The sequence below is a fragment of the Brachyhypopomus gauderio genome, chromosome 2, assembly GCF_052324685.1.
Source record: "Brachyhypopomus gauderio isolate BG-103 chromosome 2, BGAUD_0.2, whole genome shotgun sequence".
Lineage (NCBI taxonomy): Eukaryota > Metazoa > Chordata > Actinopteri > Gymnotiformes > Hypopomidae > Brachyhypopomus > Brachyhypopomus gauderio.
This window is the reverse complement of record NC_135212.1, coordinates 44,816,607-44,841,407: the sequence shown is the minus strand read 5'-3', so window position 1 is coordinate 44,841,407 and position 24,801 is coordinate 44,816,607. Positions and strand designations below refer to the sequence as shown.

Sequence of the window (24,801 nt, the reverse complement as noted above, 5' to 3'; positions counted from 1 at the left end):
ATTCATTTGTTTAGACAAAGTTTAAATCAGTTTGTGGCCCAAATCAGAAAAGAGATGATACGACAGCCAGTACTTGGACTTTGAAATAACATGTCTTCAGCATGTATTAGAAATACGGGAAATAAAATCAAAATTACTGCCTAACTTGAAGCAAAAACCCTATCAAAATGTGCACGTCTTTACACATCAGGCCAACACAATTTAACCAGGATACCCAACCATACTCCCTGGACATAAATATTACATTTGCAGGGGAACCGGAGCGCCCCACTAACGGGGCAGACCAAGAAAGTGATCACCTCTAAGTGGAGCTCATTTACGATCAACCCATAAGGCTTTGGAATGCCTTTTATTGTGTACAGTGAAATATCGAAACAAAGGGAGGCAAAAGTAAAACAATAAAATGAATCTGTTAACAGTAACTGTGCACAAGGAATCCCAACATCCTTTCATAGATAATACTGTTATTCATACATTTTGATTCTTCCATTTTGTCATCATAAATAATAGCTATTAATAACCTTTTTTGCAATGCCACTTTTACTCCCAATTCAAAATGTTTCCTAAATCCAAAGCAGGGAAAGTGGCCCGTGTACGTCTCCCACGTACGACGCTCTCTGCACACAACCACCCTCTTGCTGTTTATTATTGAACACTGAAATTCTTTGCAACACAGATCAACCTTGCCAAACTTGGCCAACCCAAAACATGGAAGCTGTGATCTCCAATGCTTGGGTTAAAGCAGCAGTTTGGATAAACCCATTTTTAGATTTTTGCCATCCTTGAAAATAATGTGAATGGTCCAACAAAAAAACGAGCGCTCGTAAAATAATTCATGACATTAAATAAAGTGAAATGTAACGGCGATTGTTAAAATGACCTGTGACAAAACATGAGGCTGCTGGGGCAAGCCAAGGGCAAATTTTTATGAAAAGCTAATTTTTCTAGGGAAAATTTTAACCTTCATTTCATAATACATCAGACATCAAAAAACAATACAGAATTTGCTCCAGGTCTTTGTAAATAGACACTCGCGAATGTTACACTGTTCGAAAATAGGAATTACTTCAAAACTTTAAGATAGCAAACTTAACTAATATTTCACTCACTCAGACATTCGTTTTCTCCCGTTATTCAGTGTCAGATAAATAAACTGCGATGATCACAGCATTTTCAATAAATGTCTCTGACCAAAGCAAAGCATAACTTACAGGGCACATATTGTCATGGTTAGGAAAAACAGGAGGGGGGGGGAGAGGATCTAAATTACAAAACAATGAGGTAAGGAGTTCTCGTTTTGTACATTTGTGGTGATTCACCTTCTAATGGCTATGCTGCACAGTGCTCTCTAGAGTCCTGCCCTTAGTATCCAAACAACAAGAAGAGATTCATGGCACGTTAGCAAAGAAAACAAAACAAATCTAGAGAGTCTGAAGAACAAATCAAGGCAAGAAACAGGTGATCAGTTTAAAGGACAAAGCACATCTTTCTATCTCTCTCTCTCTCTCTCCCCCCTTTTGCTCTGTTTTTTTCTAAGACTGAGTTAATGGAGCCCAATGTGCACCTTGGGCTGGTATGAGTCAGTTTTGGTCACCAAATCCAGAGGTGTGTCCATAAATGTGTATGCTTGTGTAGGCGTTTCTCAGACAGGAAGTGTAGCACAGTGAGGCACGGCCTCACAGGGTCCTGACCGGCAGTCCTAGTGCTCGACTCTTCTTTAGTGTTTATCAAAATTTGTGTTTCCACGTTGTTCTCTCATCTGTCCACGTACTCTTGCATTCCCTCTCTGCTCAAGAGCAGGCCAGTGTCCGAGTCCCCAGGCAGCGCTCTCAGGACTGGGCCTCTACTGAGCACAGGGCTGTAGACTGAAGGGGTGGTGGCTGTAGGCCGAAGGTGCAGCCTGAATGTCCCCTGCTCCTGTTGGCCGCCGTTTCCACCTTCAGGGATCCCACATGCCTCTGCCTGCCGCCAGCAGCCAGTCCTTCCAGAAAGGCAGGGGGCAGCACACCCTAAAACACTCTACAGAGCTGGAGTGATATGACAGGAAGAGATCGCCACTCCTCAACTGGGAACAGAGAAGTAAACCCAAAACATGTAGTGCTAGTGTGCCAATCTCCTTCGCAAGCTATGAAGAGAAGAGCCTCGGGAAACACAGGACGATGCAATTACGGCACTGCGGTAGCCGCCGCCATTCTGAGTCCGGATGTCCTGTCCGAGGCCTCTCCCTGTCCTGCGTGTGTGGGAAAAACACTCCAAAGTGCAAAATAAAGACATTTAAAAAATAAGCACAGGTTGTTTCTAGGGAAGAGCGGCAGACTCCGCAAGGTTCATAGTGAGAGCATCATAACTATGCAAGTTCTTCGGTACAAGTGTGTACCATGCCAGCCTGCACGCCCAGTGGTTCTGCGTCTTCTTGTTTCCCTTTGGAAAAAAGAGACAAAAACAAAACAAAACCAAAAAACAAAACAAACAACGACCACCACAAAATCCCAGCTGACCCCTGGGGACGAATCCTCAGCCGGGCAGGCACACTTTCCCTGCAAACAGCAGCCCCACTATCGTGAAGAAGATGGAGAGCACAAAGAGCACGTAGGAGGAGCCCACACCAGTGTTGTTGGGCAACTTGTACGGCTGGCCGCCCACTTCATTAATGTAGAATCCGATTGGGAAGATGAGAGCTGCCATACAGAACAAGATCACTGCAGAGAGGGAGAGGGAGAGTGGGAGAGAGAGAGAAAAAGAAACAAAAGTGGTTAGAACCTCTGCACTGCAAACATCTCAAACATTCAGACGGGCAATGATTTTAGAGCTTGATGAGGATGTGTAGATTTGAGAGGGATCGCAGTAATCCATCAAACCCTAGAAAAGCTCAGACACTAAACCAGCCAGCCTGCCAGCCTCTGACCCCTTGCAGTTCAGGTCCTTGCCATGCAGACAGAGCCGATGATGCAGCACGGGCTCAGGTAGTTGACCAATCACGGCTTTTAAGGAGAGCTGAAGAGGTGCTGCATAAACAATCTTGAGTTCAGACTCAATTTAATCTCAATGCCCATTAGCGAGATAATAGTGTTTTGGCTTGGTGAGAAGCTACAATTAAACACTCTCGATCTCAGACAGGAGTGTGGTGGTGATCTAGCAAGAGGACAAGATAAAAGCAGAGGGAGGTTTTCCTAAAATAAACCAAAAACTGCAGCTGCACAGAGAGGCACTTCAGCTTCAGAAGACACTCCAGACCCTTCAGCTCCACGAGGACGAGGAGGAGAGGCCTGAAGGTCACGTTTTCTCCCCAGAGTGAGACAGATGCTTCCTGCAGCAGCGTTAGTCTGCTGTGTCAGAACACTTCCACACCCGATATCCACCCCAAGCTGCTGGGGCACTGCCTTGCCAGCAAACACAAGTTCACCATTCCAAAAAGTGGATAAGAGGATAATACCCAATTTTTTTTAATGTGAATCTTGAACAAAAGATAGATTTGATGGCCTATGACAGATGGTTGTTCTGTCTAGCAACAGCTGGCATACCATGTAGGGGTGGGTTTCCCGAAACGTTCGTAGCGCCAAGTACTTCGTAACCTCGTATGAAACGTATGAGGTTAAGAAGTACTTAGCGCTAAGAACGTTTCGGGAAACTCACCCCAGAACATTCTTTGCACCGGTAAGTGTCCAATCGGTGGTACAATCATAGAGTCTCCTCTACAGTTGAACTGGGCTACTGTACTGGAACTCTGCTTCAGACCCATTAGCCTCAACACTGCCAAGCCGACAGGCAGAGCAGACTACAGCTAATATTTACGTCTGGCCCTGCTGACCGGCCCATATGTTTACCTGATGTGGGGCCAGAACTGCACCGGCGGGTGTGAAACCTAGCAGGCTGGTCACGAATGCCCCGTGATGAGGGCGGGGTTTGGGCCAGGCGTGGCTGCACTGGTGCAGGCTCCTCCAACAAAGTGGTTCTTTCAGGGGAACATGGCCTGTGGCCAGCGGCAAGCGTCCGCCATGCCTACGCTACCTGCACGAGGCCTCTCTGGAGGCCACAGGGCCGCTCGCGTGCTAAATGAATATGTCTGATGTGTCGCTCTGCCAGGGCACGAACAGTCAAATACTTCCTCTCCATTGCTTTATCTGTATTTGCTCTTACAGGGTTCTCTCATGTCAGGGTTGCAGGGAGCTGCTTAATGTAGATGACTATTCAACATGCAGCTCTTGCTACAACAGTGAGTTCATACAAGAAATCCTGTGCGACTTCATGAGTGGTCACACTCTAGGGCAGGGGTCGGCAACCTATGGCACGCGGAGGCATAATCAGTGGCACGCAACACGCTGGACCAGCATCAGCAAAAAAAAATTAGTAATAAAAAATCTCAGGCAGAGAGCACGATCCTCCAATCGAAATCGCTCCTCAACGCTCTGCTAAGCGGAGGCGTTTAAACTTGGCGATCGATCGCGATATAATATAACTGCGATATAATTGTGTCCATTTACACCCCCGCTTACATTCGCCGCCGCCCCCCCAACAATTTCAACTCACTCGCTACTCGGCACCCTCATTGACTAGACATGTTAAAGTTGGCACTCCGTGTCTCAAAGGTTGCCGACCCCTGCTCTAGGGCTTTGTGCCAAAAACAACGTGATGTCATTAGTAAACAAAATACAGTCTCCCCAGATGTGGGTCATTGTCACATTGTCAAGACAAAACGGGGAAAGCAACAGGGGGAAAAAAACTGTTTCAGAGCAGACGTAGAGGTCTGGATAAATGGACTTACTTCATTGAGAGACACAGCTTCATTGACAGACCCATCTTTAGAATCCATTTTCATTTACTTGCTTGATTAACAGGACATGCTCCCAGTTCTGAAGTGTAACACCTGTCTCTCAGAGCGTTGTAAATGTTTGACCCTGCCGGTACTTCAAGTGAAAGTGTTTGAAGTGTAGGGGGTGGCGTTTATGTGCATCTCTGTGGTCTACTCCAATGAGCACTGATTTTGCACATGTAAGCACAGCATCAATCCTGCTTCTCCAAATATTACTGGGAACGGGAATAACTCCTGCGTTTTTTTTAAAGCAATCACTCCACCTCAAACATCACAACATGACATTCTCCCAGTGTATTTCTGACTTTTTCATTTCAGTGTTTTCCCATGGGGTTGTTTAGAGGGCAGGAGGCAAAGCAGCCCTTTCTTGAGGGCACACCACGGGTGTCTGTGTAAAATGGTTAACCAAACAAAGTATGGTGAAATCCTCAAACATGACTGAACTCAAACGTCCCACAGCACGAACAGTCATGGAGATCCTCAACCTCTGTGGAAGGCACAGTGCCAGGCTCTCATGTCCGCCGTTCCTGTTGGATATCGGCTTTGTTGTGTGTCCGTCACATTTGGGGTTACTAGATTTGTAGCTGGACATTCAGATGTTTTGTACAACAGTGGCATTAGAATGTGGTGTTAAGGGGTTGGGGGTCACTTTTTCAGTACCATCAGTGGATGATGGTACAGCGTGGAGGCCACTGCCTGGGCCTTTAGGCATGGTACCGACTAAATTTTGACACACTGTGGCACCAATTAGCTCTTTGTGGGATCGTTCAGGATGCCTGCTGGGCATGGACTAATGAGACATCTGATAACGTGCCCTCAAATAACCTGCGATATTTATACCCACAGATGTTCTTTGTAATAACCAAAATTGTACAAAGGCCATATCTAAAAAGAGTTCTAAATGCACTGCCCTCCAAAGCCCACCTCATATGGTCAAGTTCATGGTCTTTGTCTGTGGGGTTGCTCTATTTTTACAGGCCTACGACACTTGGAAACCGGCAAGCCGCCGCCCACAAACCAATGACCAGCGAGGAACAGACAAGAGAGTCACTGCAGATCGGAGACAGTGAACTGAACGCGGACAACGGGGACCATTCCTTTCCTGTTGCCAAGGCAACCATGCCACTATGTATGTAGCGCTCAGCAAAATGACTTTTCCCATTCAAGCCTGCCTCTCCGCACGTGCCAGAGGCACAAAGAGACCCCAGGACCGTGAAAGGCAGACAGTACATAAACCTCTCAATTTTGGTTTGAAACCCATCCAAATTTAGCAGTGCCGTGTAAAGGCGCACGGGTGAAAAGGTGAAGCTTTGTAACTGCTAAGTGTTCCGGTGCTTTCTGTCCACCTCTTGCTTTATTCTCCCTACACCAGCGTGAACACTGACTGTGCAGCGAGGTTTTATTGTATCCTGAGGGGGAAGTGAGACAATGGTTTTTTTCAGGTTTTTATTTTTTTTTATAGGAGTGGGCTCTGAGAACGGACTGAGAAGGAGAGCGAGGACAATGGCTTTCTGTGATGGCGAACACCGCGTCATCCACATGGGCTCAGCCACGCCCACCACCAGCGGCCCCAACGCTAGATGGCCAAAACGCCCATGCGCTGCGTTCTGATTGGCTAGGCTGAGGGCGGTCCAGTGGCGGGAGGAAACCATGGTCCATCATGACCATAAACGGTCCGACGAGAACGTTGTTCTTTTCTCTTAAGAGCAAAGTTGCTCCACGCAGCATTACCCAAATCAGTCAAGCGCCCAGATGCCGTGGCGAGACACTTACTTCCCGTGAAGGCGATCCACCGCGCGTACTTCGTGGCCTCCCGCCGCCAGTGCGACGCCACCAGTAAGCCGCAGGTGACGGTGAGGGAGATGATGCCCATGATGATGAAGAACAGCGTAGTGACCCACTCGGGCGGCAACCGCGGGGGGATGCAGGTCCTTGGACGCCCGTGGAGGGTCTGACACTGCCTCACCAGACCCACGGTCAAGGCACCTGGAAACATGGCCGATACAAGCGCAGTCAGAGACGTTCCTCCATCAGCGTTTAAACATTCAACCATTTAAAAGATTAACATAGCCTCCAAGAAGTGCTCGATGGGTATATCTTGTCATTTTTGATGAATTTCTAAAGATACGCTTCATAATTTGCGACTCTAATCCCTGTAATCAGATCACACACATACACACACACACACTGACAATTCTGTGTATGTGGTAGACTGATCACCATTGCACCGTGTACAGTAGCCTGGGCTGCATGTGGGCATGGTGCCAGGCCTCCTGTGACTACGGCTTCGTTTCCAGATGTTTGTCTGCCATTGCCTCCCTATGCATGATGCTTGACATCTCTGCCCCACTGTGTGTGGGTGAAAGGCGGAGATACCAAAGGCATGGAAACCATGCGGTGCTGGGAAGCACTTGATCACGAGAACATGCTTTCAACTATGAGCTAGCTCGAGGCAAAGAGGGTGAGAGAGAACAAACCCAAATGACTGACACTGACACACACACACACACACACACACACACACACACACACACACACACACACACACACACACACACACACACACACACACACACACACACACACACACACACACACACACAGTGAGAGAGAACCTCAGTTTGATCATTTACAAGGTCCTAGGGGAGAAAAGACCTCAAAGCGTTGCTCCCCGCACAGAGACAGACTCAGTGTGAGCAAAAACTGTCCCCGTTTCATAAGATTATCTACACTGCCTGGAGAACGACATTAAGTTATGGGGAGGAGCGCGAGTGAAAACTTTAAGACTATTTTCTATTTTCTCAAATTCTTTTCAAGTCATCAAACCACTCAATTATGCAGTGACTAGACACTACACGCAATATTTGCAATACTGCAGTCTTAATAGTAAAACTATATGCTGTACAGTTGAAGCAAACTGTGAAACAAGTGAAATGCTTGGATGAGCTCTAGAATACAGGATTCAAACAGGAATAAGTAACAGACATCCTCCTTTCAATGGAGGCCATGGGAAATACACAAGCAGCTTGTGAAATTAACTGAAGTTAAATGTAAACAAAGCTTCTCCTAACCCCAAACAGAATACTTAACTCACTCGTGTTCTGTTACAAAGACGGGAACAGATGGACTTGTCAAGTATTAAGAATAAGGCAAATATTATGCAAGTAGATTTGTGTCGTTACATGACATCTGACTTAAAGTAGTAAGCAGTCTATGAACCAAAACGCAGCCAGACAGAAGCAAAGCCACCAGGGGCCCGTGCTTCAGAGGATCCAAGACTTGAACGTTACGACTCCATGAGAACAGCGTCGCGCTCCGGAAAACGGGAAGGCCGGGCTCCTTCATTCTCGTGCTGTGACCTTATAATGAACCGCAGCCTCCCAGAGAACAGTGTTCACCAAACATACATCGCAGGATCAAAGCGATGCCTTTAGGAAAGTGGATTTCACAGAACTTCAACTTCAGTGTGCAGATATGCAAGTTTGGGTCCCGTAGGATTTCAAAGGATGCCTCTGGTGTCATCACACTTGGGGGGGGGTTTGATTGCTGGCACGGCCGGTGGCTAATGTTGATGCCTGCAGCCTCAGAAGTCCACGTGCCTAAGTGGTATGGTCAAATCTGCTTTGTCTCATTTTGTTACATGCCTAATAGGACTGCGGTTCTTGAGTGTGTGTGTGTGTGTGTGAGAGAGAGTGTGAGTGAATTAATAAAAGAGAAAAATGCATTGCCAACTGGACCCTTGTACAAAGGTGTTTTATAATTCATTTCAGCAAAGATTCACAATGATGCCTAAAGACATGCATAGGACAGAGAACTAAACAGAGTTATGCCAGGATCACAACACTATTTCTGACCGATTTTCACACAATATTGTCACAGCTGACAAATTTCGGCCGCCTGGCCTGACTGCAAGAATTAGGTCTTGTAGTGTGACATAATAGAACAGTGATGGGTCGTCTGGTATGAAAAGTCTAACGTCTAATTTTTGTATATTACTGTCTGGTCTGATGACTCTTACGACATGTTACTTGATATGGACCAATAGGACAACAGCTCTCTCTGGCACACAGGCAATTACATATTTCATTTATGAAAACATGTATTTGTATCTTAATTTTTCAGAGTATACAATTCCCAAAACTAGGCCTATATTTCTTTTCTTCCACAAGACATTGGTTATATGCAATGAACTTGGCAGATAGCTACATTTGTCTAATGTTCCTGAGAGGTTCTTTCGTTACCTGGAGTTCATTCTTTATCTCAAGTTCCCTTTTTGAAGGATAGACAGCCCACACTGTTGTGACACCCAGAAAAAGTTCTACTTTTAAAATAGTTCTACTTTTAAATAATTTACTCCACCTAACTCTTTTCCAAAGATGAATCTCCAGCATCACCCATAGAATGACGACCGCTGGGTATAAAACATGTTGCCCGTCTCCCTACCAAGACACAGTGTGAATTTTCTCCACTACGATTTCCTACTCGGTCATAGTGACCATCTTGAAAGACAGAAATATCGTGTAGTCTGATCCTAGCAGTGCGCCCACAGGCCACGATAGACCCAAGGATATCCTGCCTCCCCTCTACAACACCGTGTTTGAAAACATATCCATTCTGAATAACAAGAGCTCGGTTCTTCCTGCAGCACAGAAGTGTGGAGAGGTTAGTAAGACAGGGAGGGTCTTTCCTGCTGTGTTATCCAGACCTCAGACAACATCAGCACAGACCACTTTAGAGCGTCACCAAGTGCAATCGCAAAGCAGATGGACCGTTGTCTCTAACTACACACTAGGCAGTGTGCAGACGGCACATTGCAGTTCTACGCGTCTCTTTTCTCCTTCCATTGCCCGAGGTGCACTGCCTCAACCTGAGGCTGATCGACCCACCCATCAACCTACATGTGAACCAGCCAGGCCAGCTCCTTGAGCACTCAGAGCGTTTACCCAACCTGGATGAGAGGGCCTGCTGAACGAGTATGTAAACATCATTCAAATGAGTATGTTATGTAAATGTAAATGCCACAGTACGCCATCTGGGAGCTGTGATTCAGCTTGGTCCTGCATACAATGTTGTTTTATTCTCTTTCTTTCCACCTTTGTACTTTGCCATGAAGAATGTGAACATTAAGGTAGGAAGGAAAGCGTGCATTGTTTAAGTGGGAAGAAAGCATTTGAAAAGCTGAATAAACATGGACGTCTGCAGGGTGTAAACACTGCCCTCAGCACCCTGCCGCTCCACTGCCGTTTCTCCACTTCACTCGGACCGCAGTCGTGTACGCCCCCCCCCCCCCCCCCCCCCCCGAGGCCAGAACGCAAGCGTGCGCAGCCCCGACGCACTCCTCCACAGCTCACATCTGGATAAATAAACGTGGAACATTAGCTAAAGGTGAAATGATGGAGCGATGTGCCCTTTTGTGGCACTTCCAGGGGCATAGGTGAAAACCTGCCGCGGTAGAGAACACGTAGAAGCTCCTCCAGGACGCAAGTCACCTCCATTTTAGCAGTTTGTGTTAATGAGCACAGGTTCCCCTCTGGATCAGCAACTACAACAAACATGGGATCTGGAGTTTAACGAAGATATTCCATTCGGGAGGAACCTATGGACACTGGAATAAACATAAAACCAAAAGACTACATGAAAGAATGCCTAGCTGACACTGATCACTAACAACACCCCCCTCCTCCCACTTCCGCTTCACCACCAGGTGTAATGATCTCCCTGGAATGGCCTCCTGCTCTCCGCCTGCCTGTGATCAGACAGGAAGTGCTTCCTGGGCATTGCTTTTCTCTCATTAGTGCTGGGCGAGCAGTGCTGGAGAAAGGAAGCGTTATGGGGATGAGTCAGGTCGCCTATGTGAACCCTTGTGGGCGGAAAGCAGAGGCTGCGTGTGTGTGTGTGTGTGTGTGTGTGTGTGTGTTCTCCACAGCAGGCTTTTGCCATTTACATCACCACGCCAGAACATGCGCACAGACACAGATTTGGATGAACACTGGCTGCAAAAAAAATGTCTGCAAAACAATGAAGTTGTATTTCCATTGTAGTCTCTAAAGTACAAGCGGGTTATTCTCCCATGCGTACACCAGAATTTCCAAGCCATTTAGCCTCACTAGCACAACACACCGTGACACCAGCCAGATGTAGCATGCAACCTCGGAGCCAAGGCAAATACCCAGAACCACAAAACAGTGAGACCTTCTAGCTGACCATGCCACCGGGACAGGCACAACTGCTCTCTATATCCCACCTTAGCCACACTTCAAAGCATTTACGAGAATAAACGGAGCCATGACATGGACCAAACTGAAGCGGATACTTCATCCCATCCAAGTGCATTTTGAGGCAATGTAAACAGCCTCACTGGATATTTTACAATCAGTGTGATAATGAGTCAGTAGTATTTACTGACCCACCTAAATGTGTTTTGGTTTATTCCTGAAAACATACATTTCCCTCTCCGTTACCAGACATAGGTGAGATGTTCTTGAAAGCCTCTCCAACCTGCCTCTGCAATTTCTTATGTTAGTGTTGTCAGGTTAGTCAGACAAAACACAGAATTTCAAAAGAGACAGATTTATCACCTCCAAAAGTGGACCAATTACACCACTCAGAACTAGATGTTCCTCAAAAATACCCAGGTGCCCAGCGGGCGCCGAATAGCACCGCGGTGCACTTTTGCTGATTTTAAACCTGAAGAGGCTGGAAGGAAGCTGAAGTTTGCAGAGTGCCGGGCACTTGCTGCCTTTGCCAGGCGCCCTTTAGGCTTCCCATTAGGGAACAGCTCAGGGGCCTGGGAGCAGGTTGCATCGCAGTGCTTGGTTTACTATGGACATGCACAGATTTAAAATGCCCAGCACATCCAAAACAATCTATTACTGTACACAATTAAGCCCCTCATAAATTGAACGAGAAGCGTCCAGTGGGTAGAGAGGCGTATTAATCATTCCACTTCACACAGAGCGCTATGGGGGATGAAAAGCCTGGAAGAGATTTGTGTTTTCAAAATGTCACGACCACCAACTTTGCGTTTTGTCCCTATGAGATCATAGACTGTCAGTCATAGGCTGAGTTTATGAGTCGGTTTTCTCTAGCGTCTTCCACTGTACAATGAGGATAAAAGTGATAATCTGCTATGCAATTAACAGAATTAATAATCTGAATGTGATCATCTGAATCTTGATACTGCATTATTTGGAGGAGCAAAGGGCAATATTAAGTGTAATTAAGTGAGTGATGCTAGTAAGAGGAGTAATAAGAGTAGAGAGAGTGACACTAGTGATAGTAGTAAGAGTAGAGTGACACTAGTGATAGTAGTAAGAGTAGAGTGACACTAGTGATAGTAGTAAGAGTAGAGTGACACTAGTGATAGTAGTAAGAGTAGAGTGACACTAGTGATAGTAGTAAGAGTAGAGTGACACTAGTGATAGGAGTAAGAGTAGAGTGACACTAGTGATAGGAGTAAGAGTAGAGTGACACTAGTGATAGTAGTAAGAGTAGTGAGTGACACTCGTGAGAGTAGTAGTAAGAGTAGAGTGACACTAGTAAGAGTGGTAGTAAGAGTAGAGTGACACTAGTGAGAGTAGTAGTAAGAGTAGAGTGACACTAGTGAGAGTAGTAGTAAGAGTAGAGTGAGTGACACTAGTGAGTGTAGTAGTAAGAGTGACACTAGTGAGAGTAGTAGTAAGAGTAGAGTGAGTGAGTGTAGTAGTAAGAGTAGAGAGTGAGTGACACTAGTGAGAGTAGTAGTAAGAGTAGAGTGAGTGAGTGTAGTAGTAAGAGTAGAGTGATACTAGTAAGAGTAGAGTGTGAGTGACACTCGTGAGAGTAGTAGTAAGAGTAGAGTAATACTAGTAAGAGTAGTAGTAAGAGTAGAGAGTAAGTGACACTCGTGAGAGTTTTAGTAAGAGTAGAGTGACACTAGTGAGAGTAGAAGTAAGAGTAGAGAGTGAGTGACACTAGTGAGAGTAGTAGTAAGATGTACGAGAGGTACACCTTGTTCAGCATGCTACTATAGTCTACACAGCTTTGGTGAGGGCACCATTTAGGTAGTCAGTCAGCTTGTTTAAGACCATGTGCGTGGGAGTAAGACCATTGTGATCCAGCTACAGTTTACCAATTAAGCTGACCATCAGAGACTGGGGAAAAGGGCTCTATTTAAAATGCAGCCTCACACTCAGATGCCTAAAGGACTCACAAAAACAGCAAAGGAGACGAGTTCGAGACAGTTGCTGAAGTGAGTCATTCTGAGGTGAGAAAAGCTAAAGAGACAATGGCCTGTCGAGGCAAGTGGTGTTAGCTGTGAGTTCTTCACGCACGTGTTAAATACCCTGGCTTCAGTCAGGTGACTGGGTGATGCGTCGCCAACTCTGGAGAGAAAAGCTGGTATCAGTACTGAAAAAGATCTGAAAGCACCTTCTCATCTCCAAGGTCACGTGCGGAAGCCGGACAAAATGGGTAATCGCTAGGGTGTACAACACAGACGACAGTTTAGCAGGTGCTAAAAAGGGCAGTGAGGAAATGATGCCCACACACTGCTATACAGCTGACCACAACTTCTCTTGGTTTTGAAAGGACTTCACCTAGACACTGAGTGACAGTGGGGGAGCTAATACCGCCAAGGGTTTTTTTTTTTTTTTGCTTCGTTTTGTTTGTCTGTGTGTGTCTGCACTTTTATCAGCCAAGCCAATAAATCTTTTATATTCATTTGCTTCCAAATTGACCAAGTGTTCCTCATGGTAAAAGCAAAAACCTACTCTTCACAGCATCACAGCATTCAGTTCCAAAGCTATTACAACCATGGAATTTCGCACAGAAATAGCACGACATTCACTAGCATGCTTAATTAAAAAAAGCTTTCACTGCCCAGCAAGAGTAACATTGTCTTCCTTAAAAAGACAACACTTGAGGGCAACTCTCTCTCTCGACTAGACAGGCATCACTGCTCTTTACTGAGAAACTGTGTACCCAGCATGATACGCAAGAGGTCACATGGCCAACTTAACCTTCTGACATTTGACCAAAGCTTTGAGGACGTCAAGAAACCTTCTATAACTGAATCGGTAATAATCCTGCATTTGCATACAGCCTCCAGTGTTCTGAGAATAAGCAAGAATAAAATAACTAAAAGGTCAGATTAAAACGATTTAACCCACAGTCTCAAGAGGTAGGCTAATCGGCACAAAATCACTTTGCATAAAATGTCGTTTATTGTCTCTGGAGAGAAGAGTCTAATTTTGCTTCATCCTGGTTCTCACCAGGAAGGGCAGAGCCATGGACATCACGCTCCCAGCAGTGAGCCCAGGGAGTGAGAAAGGTGACAGTGGTTAATACAAGACATTCACTCTGGAATTTCCTTCACGGATATGAACTAGACGGAGGCATTAAGAATCCAAAGTAAATCTATCACAACGTCCCTTTTCTTCTAAAGGTTGTGACTTGAACAGCATCCAGGTTATTTTGCCACTCTTTCTTTGTCAGCAAAACGTAGCGAGAGAAGAAAAACTCACTCACGACTGCCACCACTGCATCACAAACTCTCAGGTCATTCGGTGTGAAACACAAACACAATGTTTCCTCAGTGAATAAAGTGAGTATGAATACTAACAATTATTAACTGGCAGAGGCACAGCCCAACACTGTAGCAGCCCATTATATTTCAGCTTTGCAGAAATAATGGGTAAAAATATATATGGACCCTGTGACGCATTTTGCTGGTAGCTGTTTGGCAAAAGCACTAATACAGTCAATTAATCAATGTACTTGAACAAGGAAGGATAAATATATATTATATATGGAGAAAACATTCTGGCCTTTACATGCACGAGGAACAGCTAACAGAGTGTAATCAGATGCAGCTCTAGTAGTCATATCAGTAATTAATACTTAATAGCATTTAAACCAAGGAAACTGGACACCAGACCATGACACATAAAGCCTGGGTCTGTCCATGATCGTTGTATGGCAGTTAGGATGGAATTGGGGCCAAGTTCACCTCTGACTGCACGAAGCAACTGCCAATATATACCAACGTCTGTAGATTCAGTAGGTTTAAACAATGCTGGCAAAAATCCTGTTATACAGGCTCACAGCAAATAGCGGTTATTGGAAAATGTGCCATCTAAATGGAGCTGCATACCAGTTTTATGTGTACAAAGCGCAGGCTTGTGCATATTTTAGAACAGTATTTGTCACGTTTTATATACAATACACTTGTAATTTATCTGATTAAATCAGCCATCTAATTAAAGTCTTAAATAAGGAAGGAGATCCTCATTCTATGTACTCGTCCCTGAAAAGAACCGTAGGACACACGAACCGGTCACCATCCCGTCATCTGACAGGGAAATGATCAAAACAAAACCGTTGGCCAAATCTGACTGAATTCACTGGATTGTGTCAGAACCAGAGTCTGAACCCTTCCTGACCCACTTATAGAGACGTCGTACATGGCGAACAAAGCAAAGTTGTCCATCAATAGCGTGATTGTGTGTTGAAGGCTGAAGTAAAAATGGCCAATTGCACATGACCAGAACGACGTTAATTTCACTCGGCACTAACTGCTGTAACAGGACCACACGAATGTCTCGGTCACTCAAGGATAAAAGGATGCAATTTCATAGCTAAAACACCCTTTTGTACACTGTCGCTCATAAAATAATCATTTAAAGGCTGCAATTGCCCCATGCCTACAACTGTGAGGCTTCCTTGGGATATCATGGCTTCATATCAGGCGTCTTGAGCGAAGAACAGGATAAATATCCTGAAAAAGCGAAACGACTTGTAGGATTATATCGCCAGAGAGAAGCTCCAACGTTACAACCACCTTCAACATGGGGCGAGAACAACCCAAACGAGCAGTTTGGAGAAGACACGTACGGTAGTTGCTCACAAAAGTCCAGTACTCCCGAATATCCGAGCAGCGGAGCCGTCTTACCTGCCGACTCGCCCGTGTTGATCCAGTCCGGGTTTGCGATGCTGGCTATGGCGAATATATCCGCAGCCAGGAAGAGACACCCTGAAATTATGGTCAGTTTATCCATCTCAGTTTTTTTTATGTCGAGGCTGGAAATGTGTGAATGAACTGCCCCCCCCCCCCAAAAAAGAGCCTGCGAGAAGACCGAGTCCCCTCGTTCCAGACAGGCCTACCAGTCCCGACAGGTAGCGGTTCACCTCGCCCCCCTCCAACAAACGGAACCCCGAACGAAGAGGCGGCGAGCCCGTCACACACCGAACCGCCACATCGCTGCGGCTTCCGCTATTTTAAAAAAGTCCATCCGTGCACGGAAGGTCGAATTACATCTCAGAACCCGCTGGCGTGTTCGTCCTGGACGGCACCGCGGCTGGCGAACGACGAGCGGATGGAGGCCCGAGACGGCCGCCGTGGGTGTGCACTCGCAGCTCCCCTCCGCGGCGGCAGCATTGGGCGCTCACGCTAGGATCGCCGCCCCGGCACGGCGGGCCCGCGGCAGCTCCGCTCCCCGAAACCCATTCGGACGAAGCGCTGGAAGGCGGCGGTGTGTTCGTAGCGGGGGGGACCGTACACGCCACGTAGTATCAGCAGCACACGCGAGCGGCGCGCTCCTCGCCTCCCGTGGTTCCGTTACGCGAGCGGAGAACCGTCTCCCCCCGGCCCCGCATACTCGTGCGCCCGTTGTTCCAGCGCTGGAGTCGCATCTGCATGAAACGCGAGAGATGGCGTCGAGATCCCTCCGGTGTGGGTCACCCCTTGCATTTGGCGATTAAACGATCATAATAAACGTTTAATAAAAAAGCAGCAGGATGCCAAACGCGGTGAGACACAATCTCCCGACGCCTAGTCCATGTTCGGATGACACCAAGGAGCAAACCTCCCCCCCCTCACGCAGCCCGTTCGTCGGACACACAACAGCCCTACGACGTCGCTTTCGGGAGGTTCGTGTTCTCGCGAGATCGGAAGGGCTGACCGAGGGTCAGCCGGGTGTGATGCAAAAAGACGAGGTGGTGACCGTTCGGTTTCATCATAAAGCCACACAAATCACAGTTACAGCAAGCGAAGTAAATCAAACGTTTCATCAAGTGCTCCCATCTTTAATGGGATCTAAACTGGGACTCGAAAACAGGATGAAAACAGGATGCCAAATCAATATTAGACAGTTTGACTGTTTAAATAGGGCACCGAGGGTAGCCTCTGAAGGTGAACTAAATAAAACCTTGCGTGCATGTTTCGCCTTAAAAGTCAGTGTGGCTATGTGGATTAATTCTTTTCTGCTTTCTGCACGAGGTATGTAAAAACAGCACATTTTAATCATGTCAGGGTGGACATTCTAACCGATGCAAACATGAGAAATTTAATATTTGGGGATATTATTACGTTTCACGTGTGAATCTTTTGCCTTTTTCATTGTAAGCTTTTTACTTTCAGGAGGTGCCCGTTTGCATTAAAAATCCTGGTTGTCATCAGAAGTAATCAGAAACAGTACGTTACCTAATTCATCACCAGAGAGGCAGTCGGGCGTTCTTCCAAGCTGCAAGACATTCAGCAGTCTCAGCTAGTCCCAGCTGAGATTACTGCGCGATGTCCAGATAATGCGTGCCTAATCACAACACGCATATTCATCTACCCATGACTGATGAAACATGTCCAAATTGGACTAATCTTAAATTAATTAATAAACAATACAGATCAGTAGTTTATGAAGTTTCGTAGAATAACAAGCTTTACATGAACATTGACTTAATTTGTCTCCTTTCACGTTACATACATTCTTCATATTTCCACTTAATTAAACGTTCCCCTACTGTTATTGTTTAGTCTTGCATTAAAATGTTATACATACCCAAACTGTCAGCAAGAACAGAAGCAAATCAAAGTGTATTTAAAAGATTGTTTTGATTATGTACTTAATCGGTTAACTTCTGAATCAACAATAAGATACACTACGAAAAGGGTCCATATTACAGTTTGATATGGCTACATTCATAAACCAAATAACTCACCATTTCCCCCTGGTGTCAGAGCCAGAGCTAATAAACAAGGGCTACACAGAGCCGACCCGGAAAAAACAAAGCCAAACAATAAAATAAAAAACCAGAGGTGCAGTGTTTTAAATAAATATCCAATAGATATGCAGTGAAACTCACAACACTTTGTGATTATCTTTATTATCACAGAATGCTTCAGGACTGCATCAGTTATGTTTCAAAGGCCTGCCGACATTGACACACGCAGGTTAAGAACTGGGCTTCCAAACAAACAATAGGACGGTTACACACCAAACACACCCAACAGCTTTGAAACTATTCCGTCAACTACATGTTTCGGGCCAATATTTACAACAAACAAACAAGAACAAAGTCAAGAAAACCCTAGTTCACACACATTCGCGATACCACTGGAAGCCATGAAGTCAACGCTCTTGATCACAACATGGGTTGAATTTAGGCACAGGAATCTGTAACCAAGCCTTGCCAAGTGCCGTCACGACACTGTACATTACATAAATGTTTCTGGCTCTTTCTTTGGTTTGCCTGTTTATTGCAAGAGAGCAATTTACAGGCCGACAAACAAGGAAACGTAGCTATCGATTTCAAGCCAGGGAGTCGTGAGAATAAGGGTGTTTATCCATGGGTTTAAGAGAAGATGCCTGCAGTAATACCAGTACCAGTGAACCGGGTCAGCACTGAGTCAGCAGGGCACAGGTCACATGCTTCTGAAGAGGTCCTCTGCAGAAGATGGTCCTTCAGTCTCCGCCCGCGCTGGAGCATTGGGCAACTTTGATGACCTGCAGAGGTTCAGAAAGTTTCAGACTTTCCGAAATAATGGCACCGTCCCACCGAAACCTAACATTGTGCTAGAAATTGATTAAATTCTGAAGCAAATTTACAATGTGTTAAACATCATCAGATTTTCAGTACTGGCATTTTTTCAGTGGGCATCAGTGATTATTCACTGATAAATTCAGATTTTCTTAAGCTTAATTTTTGTGTTTTGATGCCTTAGAATCAAAGCAAATATGTACAAATGTTACTTTCAGACAACTTACTTTCAGCAAATTTAAATGTTAAAACACTTGAGCCTAAATGGGTCAATAAAACAATAATAAGAGAGCATGCTTTTATTGTGTTCACCCTCTTGGCAGAATTAGCCTGTGTGATTGTGTACATTTCAAATAAGCCAGAGTCAAAATAGGAGGTATTGAGATCCGTGACCTTAAGAAAGGAACATTACAGCTGATCAGGAACACTTATATATTAAAACGTGTTCTTCTTCATAACCACATTTAAGAAGTACACGTTTGTTGGTTCTCTGGGAGTCATTGACATTGAAGGTCTGTGTGGTTGCCTTAGCAATGCCCTGGCTGAGGTGGTTGGTGACGTTGGAGCCCATTTTGACGTGGGAGCCAGTTTGCCAAACCCCCTGAGGAAGGCTAAAGGCACTGGCTTCTGTCGTGCCACACACAGCCTCACCCTCACAGGCTACCAATGTGTTTCCACACACAAAATGACCAGCTCCCTATATAATTCAGTGCTAATTACAATCCACTCAGCCCAGTGGGCAAATGACATCTTTTAAAGTCGTATCATCTCTCCAGGCTGGTTTGCTACTCATGGTTTCATGGTTCGTTTGACTCATTCTAAACACATGCTGCTGAGGTTTTGCAGACAACACACAGCGATGTCTTTTTGCACTTTTGATCAGACATTCAATAGAATGATGATTCAAACATCGGCTTTGCCCATAGACAAAGACAACACTGCCAAGTACATTCCATTTTAAATCTTAACCAATCACATTACCTCCCTCACATATGACTACTAAAACAGAGGCCTCAGTACAGCCTGCATGTCTGATCTTGTGATATGCAGGACTCATCTCCATGTCCACATGTTCCTGCCCCCTTGTGGAGATTTAGGTACTGCTATGTCACCTGTTTCAAGGCAGAATGATCCACCCCTGCATGAGGAGAAAGACGAATCAAGATGAAATTACAGCAGCATATAGGGGCGTGGGACTGCACTGCAGATCCAGCAATGTGCCAAGTCATGTTACTCTATATTCTATAGAGAACAACTCTCAGAGCTCTGAGAAACAGGATCGCTCTCCACTGTAAAAACCCACTCCCAAGCAGAGGTTCAGCTCAATGCACTATGAGAGTTGTTAACAATTAAAAACATTAATATAACAAAAAATTTAAAAAATATTTTACATACACCATCTAAATTCATTCTTGCTGTGGTGTAATATATCACAAAAACTTCCTGCTGTGAGGCTGAGTGAAATAAAAGTAGTTTTGATCCCAGTGAACAGGTACTGTAGGGATTATTTTCTTCTAAAATGTAATATTTTCTGGATGGAAGCCAAGTCTCTTCAGGCCTTTCAACAAACAAGAGCAGGTAAACAGTTTTTGATGCATTTCACAGTTGTAACTCATATCCAGACTCACATCCACTGATGCAGACTTAAGTGAACTTTCTGACCCTGTAGTCTTACCTGGGCATTTCTGTATACAGCTGGAGTGCAGCTTCTCAACAGCACCCACACACACATAAAAAAGCATCATCAGGCTCCTGCTAACTTGCCTTGGCCACTACTCCATTAAGGCCTTCTCTGCATTGACCAGGTACTCAATGGCACTCTCGCTGTGGTGCGCCAGCACACCCACACCCACACCCACACACACCCACACACACACACACAGAACTTCAGCATCAGCACTGGCTCAGGTCTTCATATATGAGTATTGGCTCCTGGGACACAAGCAGAGTTCAAACACAATCTCACAAGTCATCAAAAGAAGCGAGACTGAATTACACTTAGGCAGAATTAACACTGTAAGGGAAAGGTTATCCTGCCAGTACAGAGGCAAGACAGCAACACAGAGCAGGGAAAGTGATTCAGAACTACATAGCGTGTTTATTGTGATGTCAATGCAATATACATGACCAGAGATTAAAAGAGTCCCCAGAGAAGGGATTCAACAAACTACCGGTACTAGAAAAAAAGACCGCAACAAATTCAATGTGTGCAGAATTAATCCTCATGAGGAAACGTTATTTCTGTTCCTGTTTTTCACACATTTCTTTCCAAATAAATGTAATAATATCCAACTCCAGTCTCAGCAGCATCAGTCTCTCTGCATGCCTCCTATTTATGACCTGTCCTGCTCATGATATGAGAATTCAGATACACAGATATGACATCTAGCAAAAACGTTACCAATGCTGTCACGCAACTGTGAAACTCTACCTGCACTTTTTCATCTACCTGCATGTTGACCTGTGAAACCATGAAGCACTTTCCCCTTTATTTTTACATTTGATAATGAGTTTTTATCCAACTCATCACATACTATTTCAACTGCACCACCACCATTAGCATAACGCAGATGTTAAAAAGCTGGATATGACCAGATTATCCATCAGAGAGTCTCGGGAATGGGTCATGTGTTCCCTTGATGATTTCACACTGCATATCGCCAAAAGACAGAAATGAGACTGTGAAGCTGGAAGCAACAGTGGAAGTATAGATCTGACCTTGTTCTTTATGGATTCCGCTGGATAACCTGAGAGTGCCTCCAACTGCGTCCAACCCTAGTCAGGTCCTGAAGGTTAGTGTGTATATACTGATAATTAGGCATTTGCTGGTTTTCTTATGGAAGTTATATTTATGACTTGGTACTAATCAAACCCAAATTAACAGATGTTTTGGACAGCAGCATTTCATCATCAGATATTTCCCACTGAAAACCCTTTGTAGCATGTGGAGGCTTAAAACACATAATTTAGACAAACTCAGGAAGGTGTCTTGAGACTCAAGTGACAAAGTCCCTAATCTTGCTCTGAAAAGTCACAGAGAATCACTGGTTAAACTAATTTATGATTCGCTAAATTGTATAAGATGAGGATTTCAACAAGATGTGAAATTCATTTTCAAATCTGAAGATCAATTGCAGAGACTAACAATTATTTTCCTGTATGTATGAACATCAACTAAGTATATCAGAAAATACCTCCTGAATCTCGGTCATCTATAGAGTGGCAAATTAACCAATCATAAACTTAGCAGATTGCTGACCATGTGTATTGAGTGAGTCACTTCTAGATTCCCCACAGGTTCACAGCAGGTGCCGGGAGTCGGGAGAGTATGTCTCAACAGAAGCAACAAGACTCCTGGAAAACAAAAAGGGCCATCGTGCCTTATATAGGCGACCAACTTAGTGGGAAAACAAATATTTATTTGAGATTTTCGGAATTTGTGGCAAGGGTTGCTAACAGCTAGCAGGTAAAATGGAGAGGATGAACATTTGCACTGTACCTGGGCATCATGAGATAGGGACGAGTAGTTTTGGGGAAACCTGTGGCTCAGTCAGAGAAGCACTTCATGTGGCTGTGTGACATGGTGTCATGCGACAGGACTCCAGATCCCATAACACTCAGCGCAGCCTGAGGCGATCTGGATCACCGGACTACTAAACCACCTGTTCCTCATTTGCGTTTGAGTATAAATTCCGTAGTTACGAGAGAGATGTTGTAAAGTATTGCCAGTGTTTCTTAGTTTGCATGCCGCGCGGTTTCTGCTTTCCCAGTCTGCTCCTGTATGACATGTAGGCTATGTGTTATTTGGATTATTCTCTATTCGGATTTGCCCCTAGTTTTACGTTATCTTGCTACTTTGGATTGTCTTTTTGTGTATGACCTGGACTGTTCTTGTTTCTGTGTTTGGATTTCGGACTTAATTAAAACGCAATCTTTTTTTTTAGCTGGCTGCATCCGTCTGTGCATTACTATGCAGCATCTGTCACACATGGTCTCCGTGGAGAAAGTGACACTTGCATTCAGTTCGATTAAAGCTTAAAGATCAGTTTAAATAAAGGTTAATCACATGTACAAAATGCAGAAGTAGCATTTAAAAGAATTAATGTTCCAAACACACACGTGTTAAGTAATACATTACATGGAGAGTGATTCTGCAAAGAATCTCGGTGCTCTGGGATGTACTACAGGCTAAAGTTAAATCAGGGCTAATACGATTAGTGCTTTTGTGATTACAGACATATATTCCTATGAACAGTGAGGAGATATCATGACCATTCATATGCTGTCATATGTTAAGACCCCTTTCAATAAATTGTATAGCATTATAAAGCAGGACCTGAATAAATATATCATAATTTTCTTCTTCAGGGGGATTATCGCTCTATTCAACAACTCTTAAAAGATTAAATCCCTAGTCATAAGTTCATTATGAATATTAGCCTAGAGCCTTATACATCCAATATGCAATTGGAAGCATAAAATCTTTGTTATTACAATTCTTTTTTTACAATCCTCTTTTGTAACAGAAACCCATGTTGGCCAAATACTTCCTCTTTTCCATGCTACTGTAATTTCCTACTGCTGAGTTGCCTATATTCACTGTAAATACTGACTTTCAATACTGTCCAGTTTCTGAGCCCTTGCTCTGCTGCCATGCCTGTCCACAATAAACTGGAGAACTTCTGATTATATAATGTGTTGCTTCTGTGTTGCTCAAAACTTCTCTCTAGGTGTCCAAGGCTCACAAACTATATGTAACCAGACTCCTCACTAAGAACTGACCCCACCCCAAAAAATAAAAATAAAATAACATTAATGTATATTCTTTGTATCTGATATGTTTTGTCTAGTGTGCATTTATATCCTAAATATTGCTGGATCATTTTAATTATGGGGTTGTAAAAGTGTCAAAAACCAAAGTACACTAATGCTACAGTGCAATGAATTGGTGTCACAAACCCTCTTGTTATTGTAGTTATTGTGTTATTATAGTTACTGAACTTGCAGTTGCTAGGTCTATTCTGTAGATAGTGTATTCTATGATGCAGTTAACAAACTTTATTCATTGGACACTAACTAACACGGTGGCATGGTGGTGTGGTGGTTAGCACTGTTGCCTCACAGCAAGGCAGTCTGGGTTTGATTCTTGGTCTGGGCTGCTCTGTGTGGAGTTTGCATGTTCTCCCTGTGCCTGTGTGGGTTTTCTCCGGGTACTCCGGTTTCCTCCTGCAGTCCAAAGACATGTGTGTTAGGTTGATTGGTCACTCTAAATTGCCTGTAGGTGTGAGTGCGTGCGTGTGTGTTGGCCATGCGGTGGACTGGCGACCTGCCCATGGTGTACCCTGCCTTTGCCCGGTGATGCTGGGATTGGCTCCAGCCCCCCTGTGACCCCGACTAGTGGGATTAAGAGGTTTGGATAATGGATGGATGGACTAAATAACACACGATAGACCTTTGGTTTCTTATCACAGCTGGCTTGGGTACACCCTATGAGCTCATCAGCATTCAAACTACACTGCTCAGCAGGACCAGACTGGGGCTCACCCTTTTTAATAGACTAATCGTTGATGAAGTCTATCAAATCACAGAGGCCGCTGTAATAACCTCAAATAACATTTTGAAGACATTTTAACGTTAAGTCAATTTAACTTGCACAAAGCACTATTTATATTTTGACTATGCACCAATCTTGCATTTCAGTGGACCCAGTGACATTTGAGAGAAGAATATATAAGAATATATAAAAATATATAACAGTTTTATATTCAATAGAGGCTTTAATTTTTTTTTTTTTGCAGAACCAACATACATCACATACAACATACAACTACTGGATGATGCACGACTTGAATTGATGTATTAGCCCATAGACTCTGGAATCTGATGTAACCTGCATCTGTTATACATTCCTGGTGTTTTATGGGCACAACTAGGCTCAGTTCTACCAGGGAAGACTTCCTCATACACAACTTGACAGAGTCCCCAGTCTTCTCAATATTACAGGCCCAAGCTCCACACTACAATGTAAGCACAAATAAATCTGTAGACTATAGAAGGGATGTTGAGATAAAGAGTAGAATAGTCAGATAACGTTTAGGCTTATACGGGGGGAAACTATTTATTTACAAAACTGGAATTAATTATAAGGTGCAAGGTGAATTAGCTTGAAAGGTCTCTATCGAATTCTGCGCCTGGGAACC

The 24,801-nt window shown here is 44.5% G+C and overlaps 1 protein-coding gene and 1 long non-coding RNA gene across 2 annotated transcripts; both read right to left on the bottom strand.

Moving 5' to 3' along the window:
* Nucleotides 1-315: 315 nt before the first annotated feature.
* Nucleotides 316-16,667, bottom strand: mosmoa (modulator of smoothened a). Its single transcript, XM_076996855.1, has 3 exons — nucleotides 15,741-16,667; nucleotides 6,584-6,796; nucleotides 316-2,699 (listed from the first exon to the last, which is right to left on the bottom strand). Exons 1-3 carry the CDS (start codon nucleotides 15,844-15,846, stop codon nucleotides 2,515-2,517), a joined length of 504 nt encoding a protein of 167 aa, XP_076852970.1. The 5' UTR covers nucleotides 15,847-16,667; the 3' UTR covers nucleotides 316-2,514.
* Nucleotides 16,668-18,448: 1,781 nt separating this feature from the next.
* LOC143508393 (uncharacterized) lies at nucleotides 18,449-22,320 on the bottom strand. Its single transcript, XR_013129338.1, has 4 exons — nucleotides 22,101-22,320; nucleotides 21,861-21,955; nucleotides 21,320-21,387; nucleotides 18,449-18,567 (listed from the first exon to the last, which is right to left on the bottom strand). It is a non-coding gene; the product is annotated as an uncharacterized LOC143508393 (long non-coding RNA).
* Nucleotides 22,321-24,801: the final 2,481 nt, after the last annotated feature.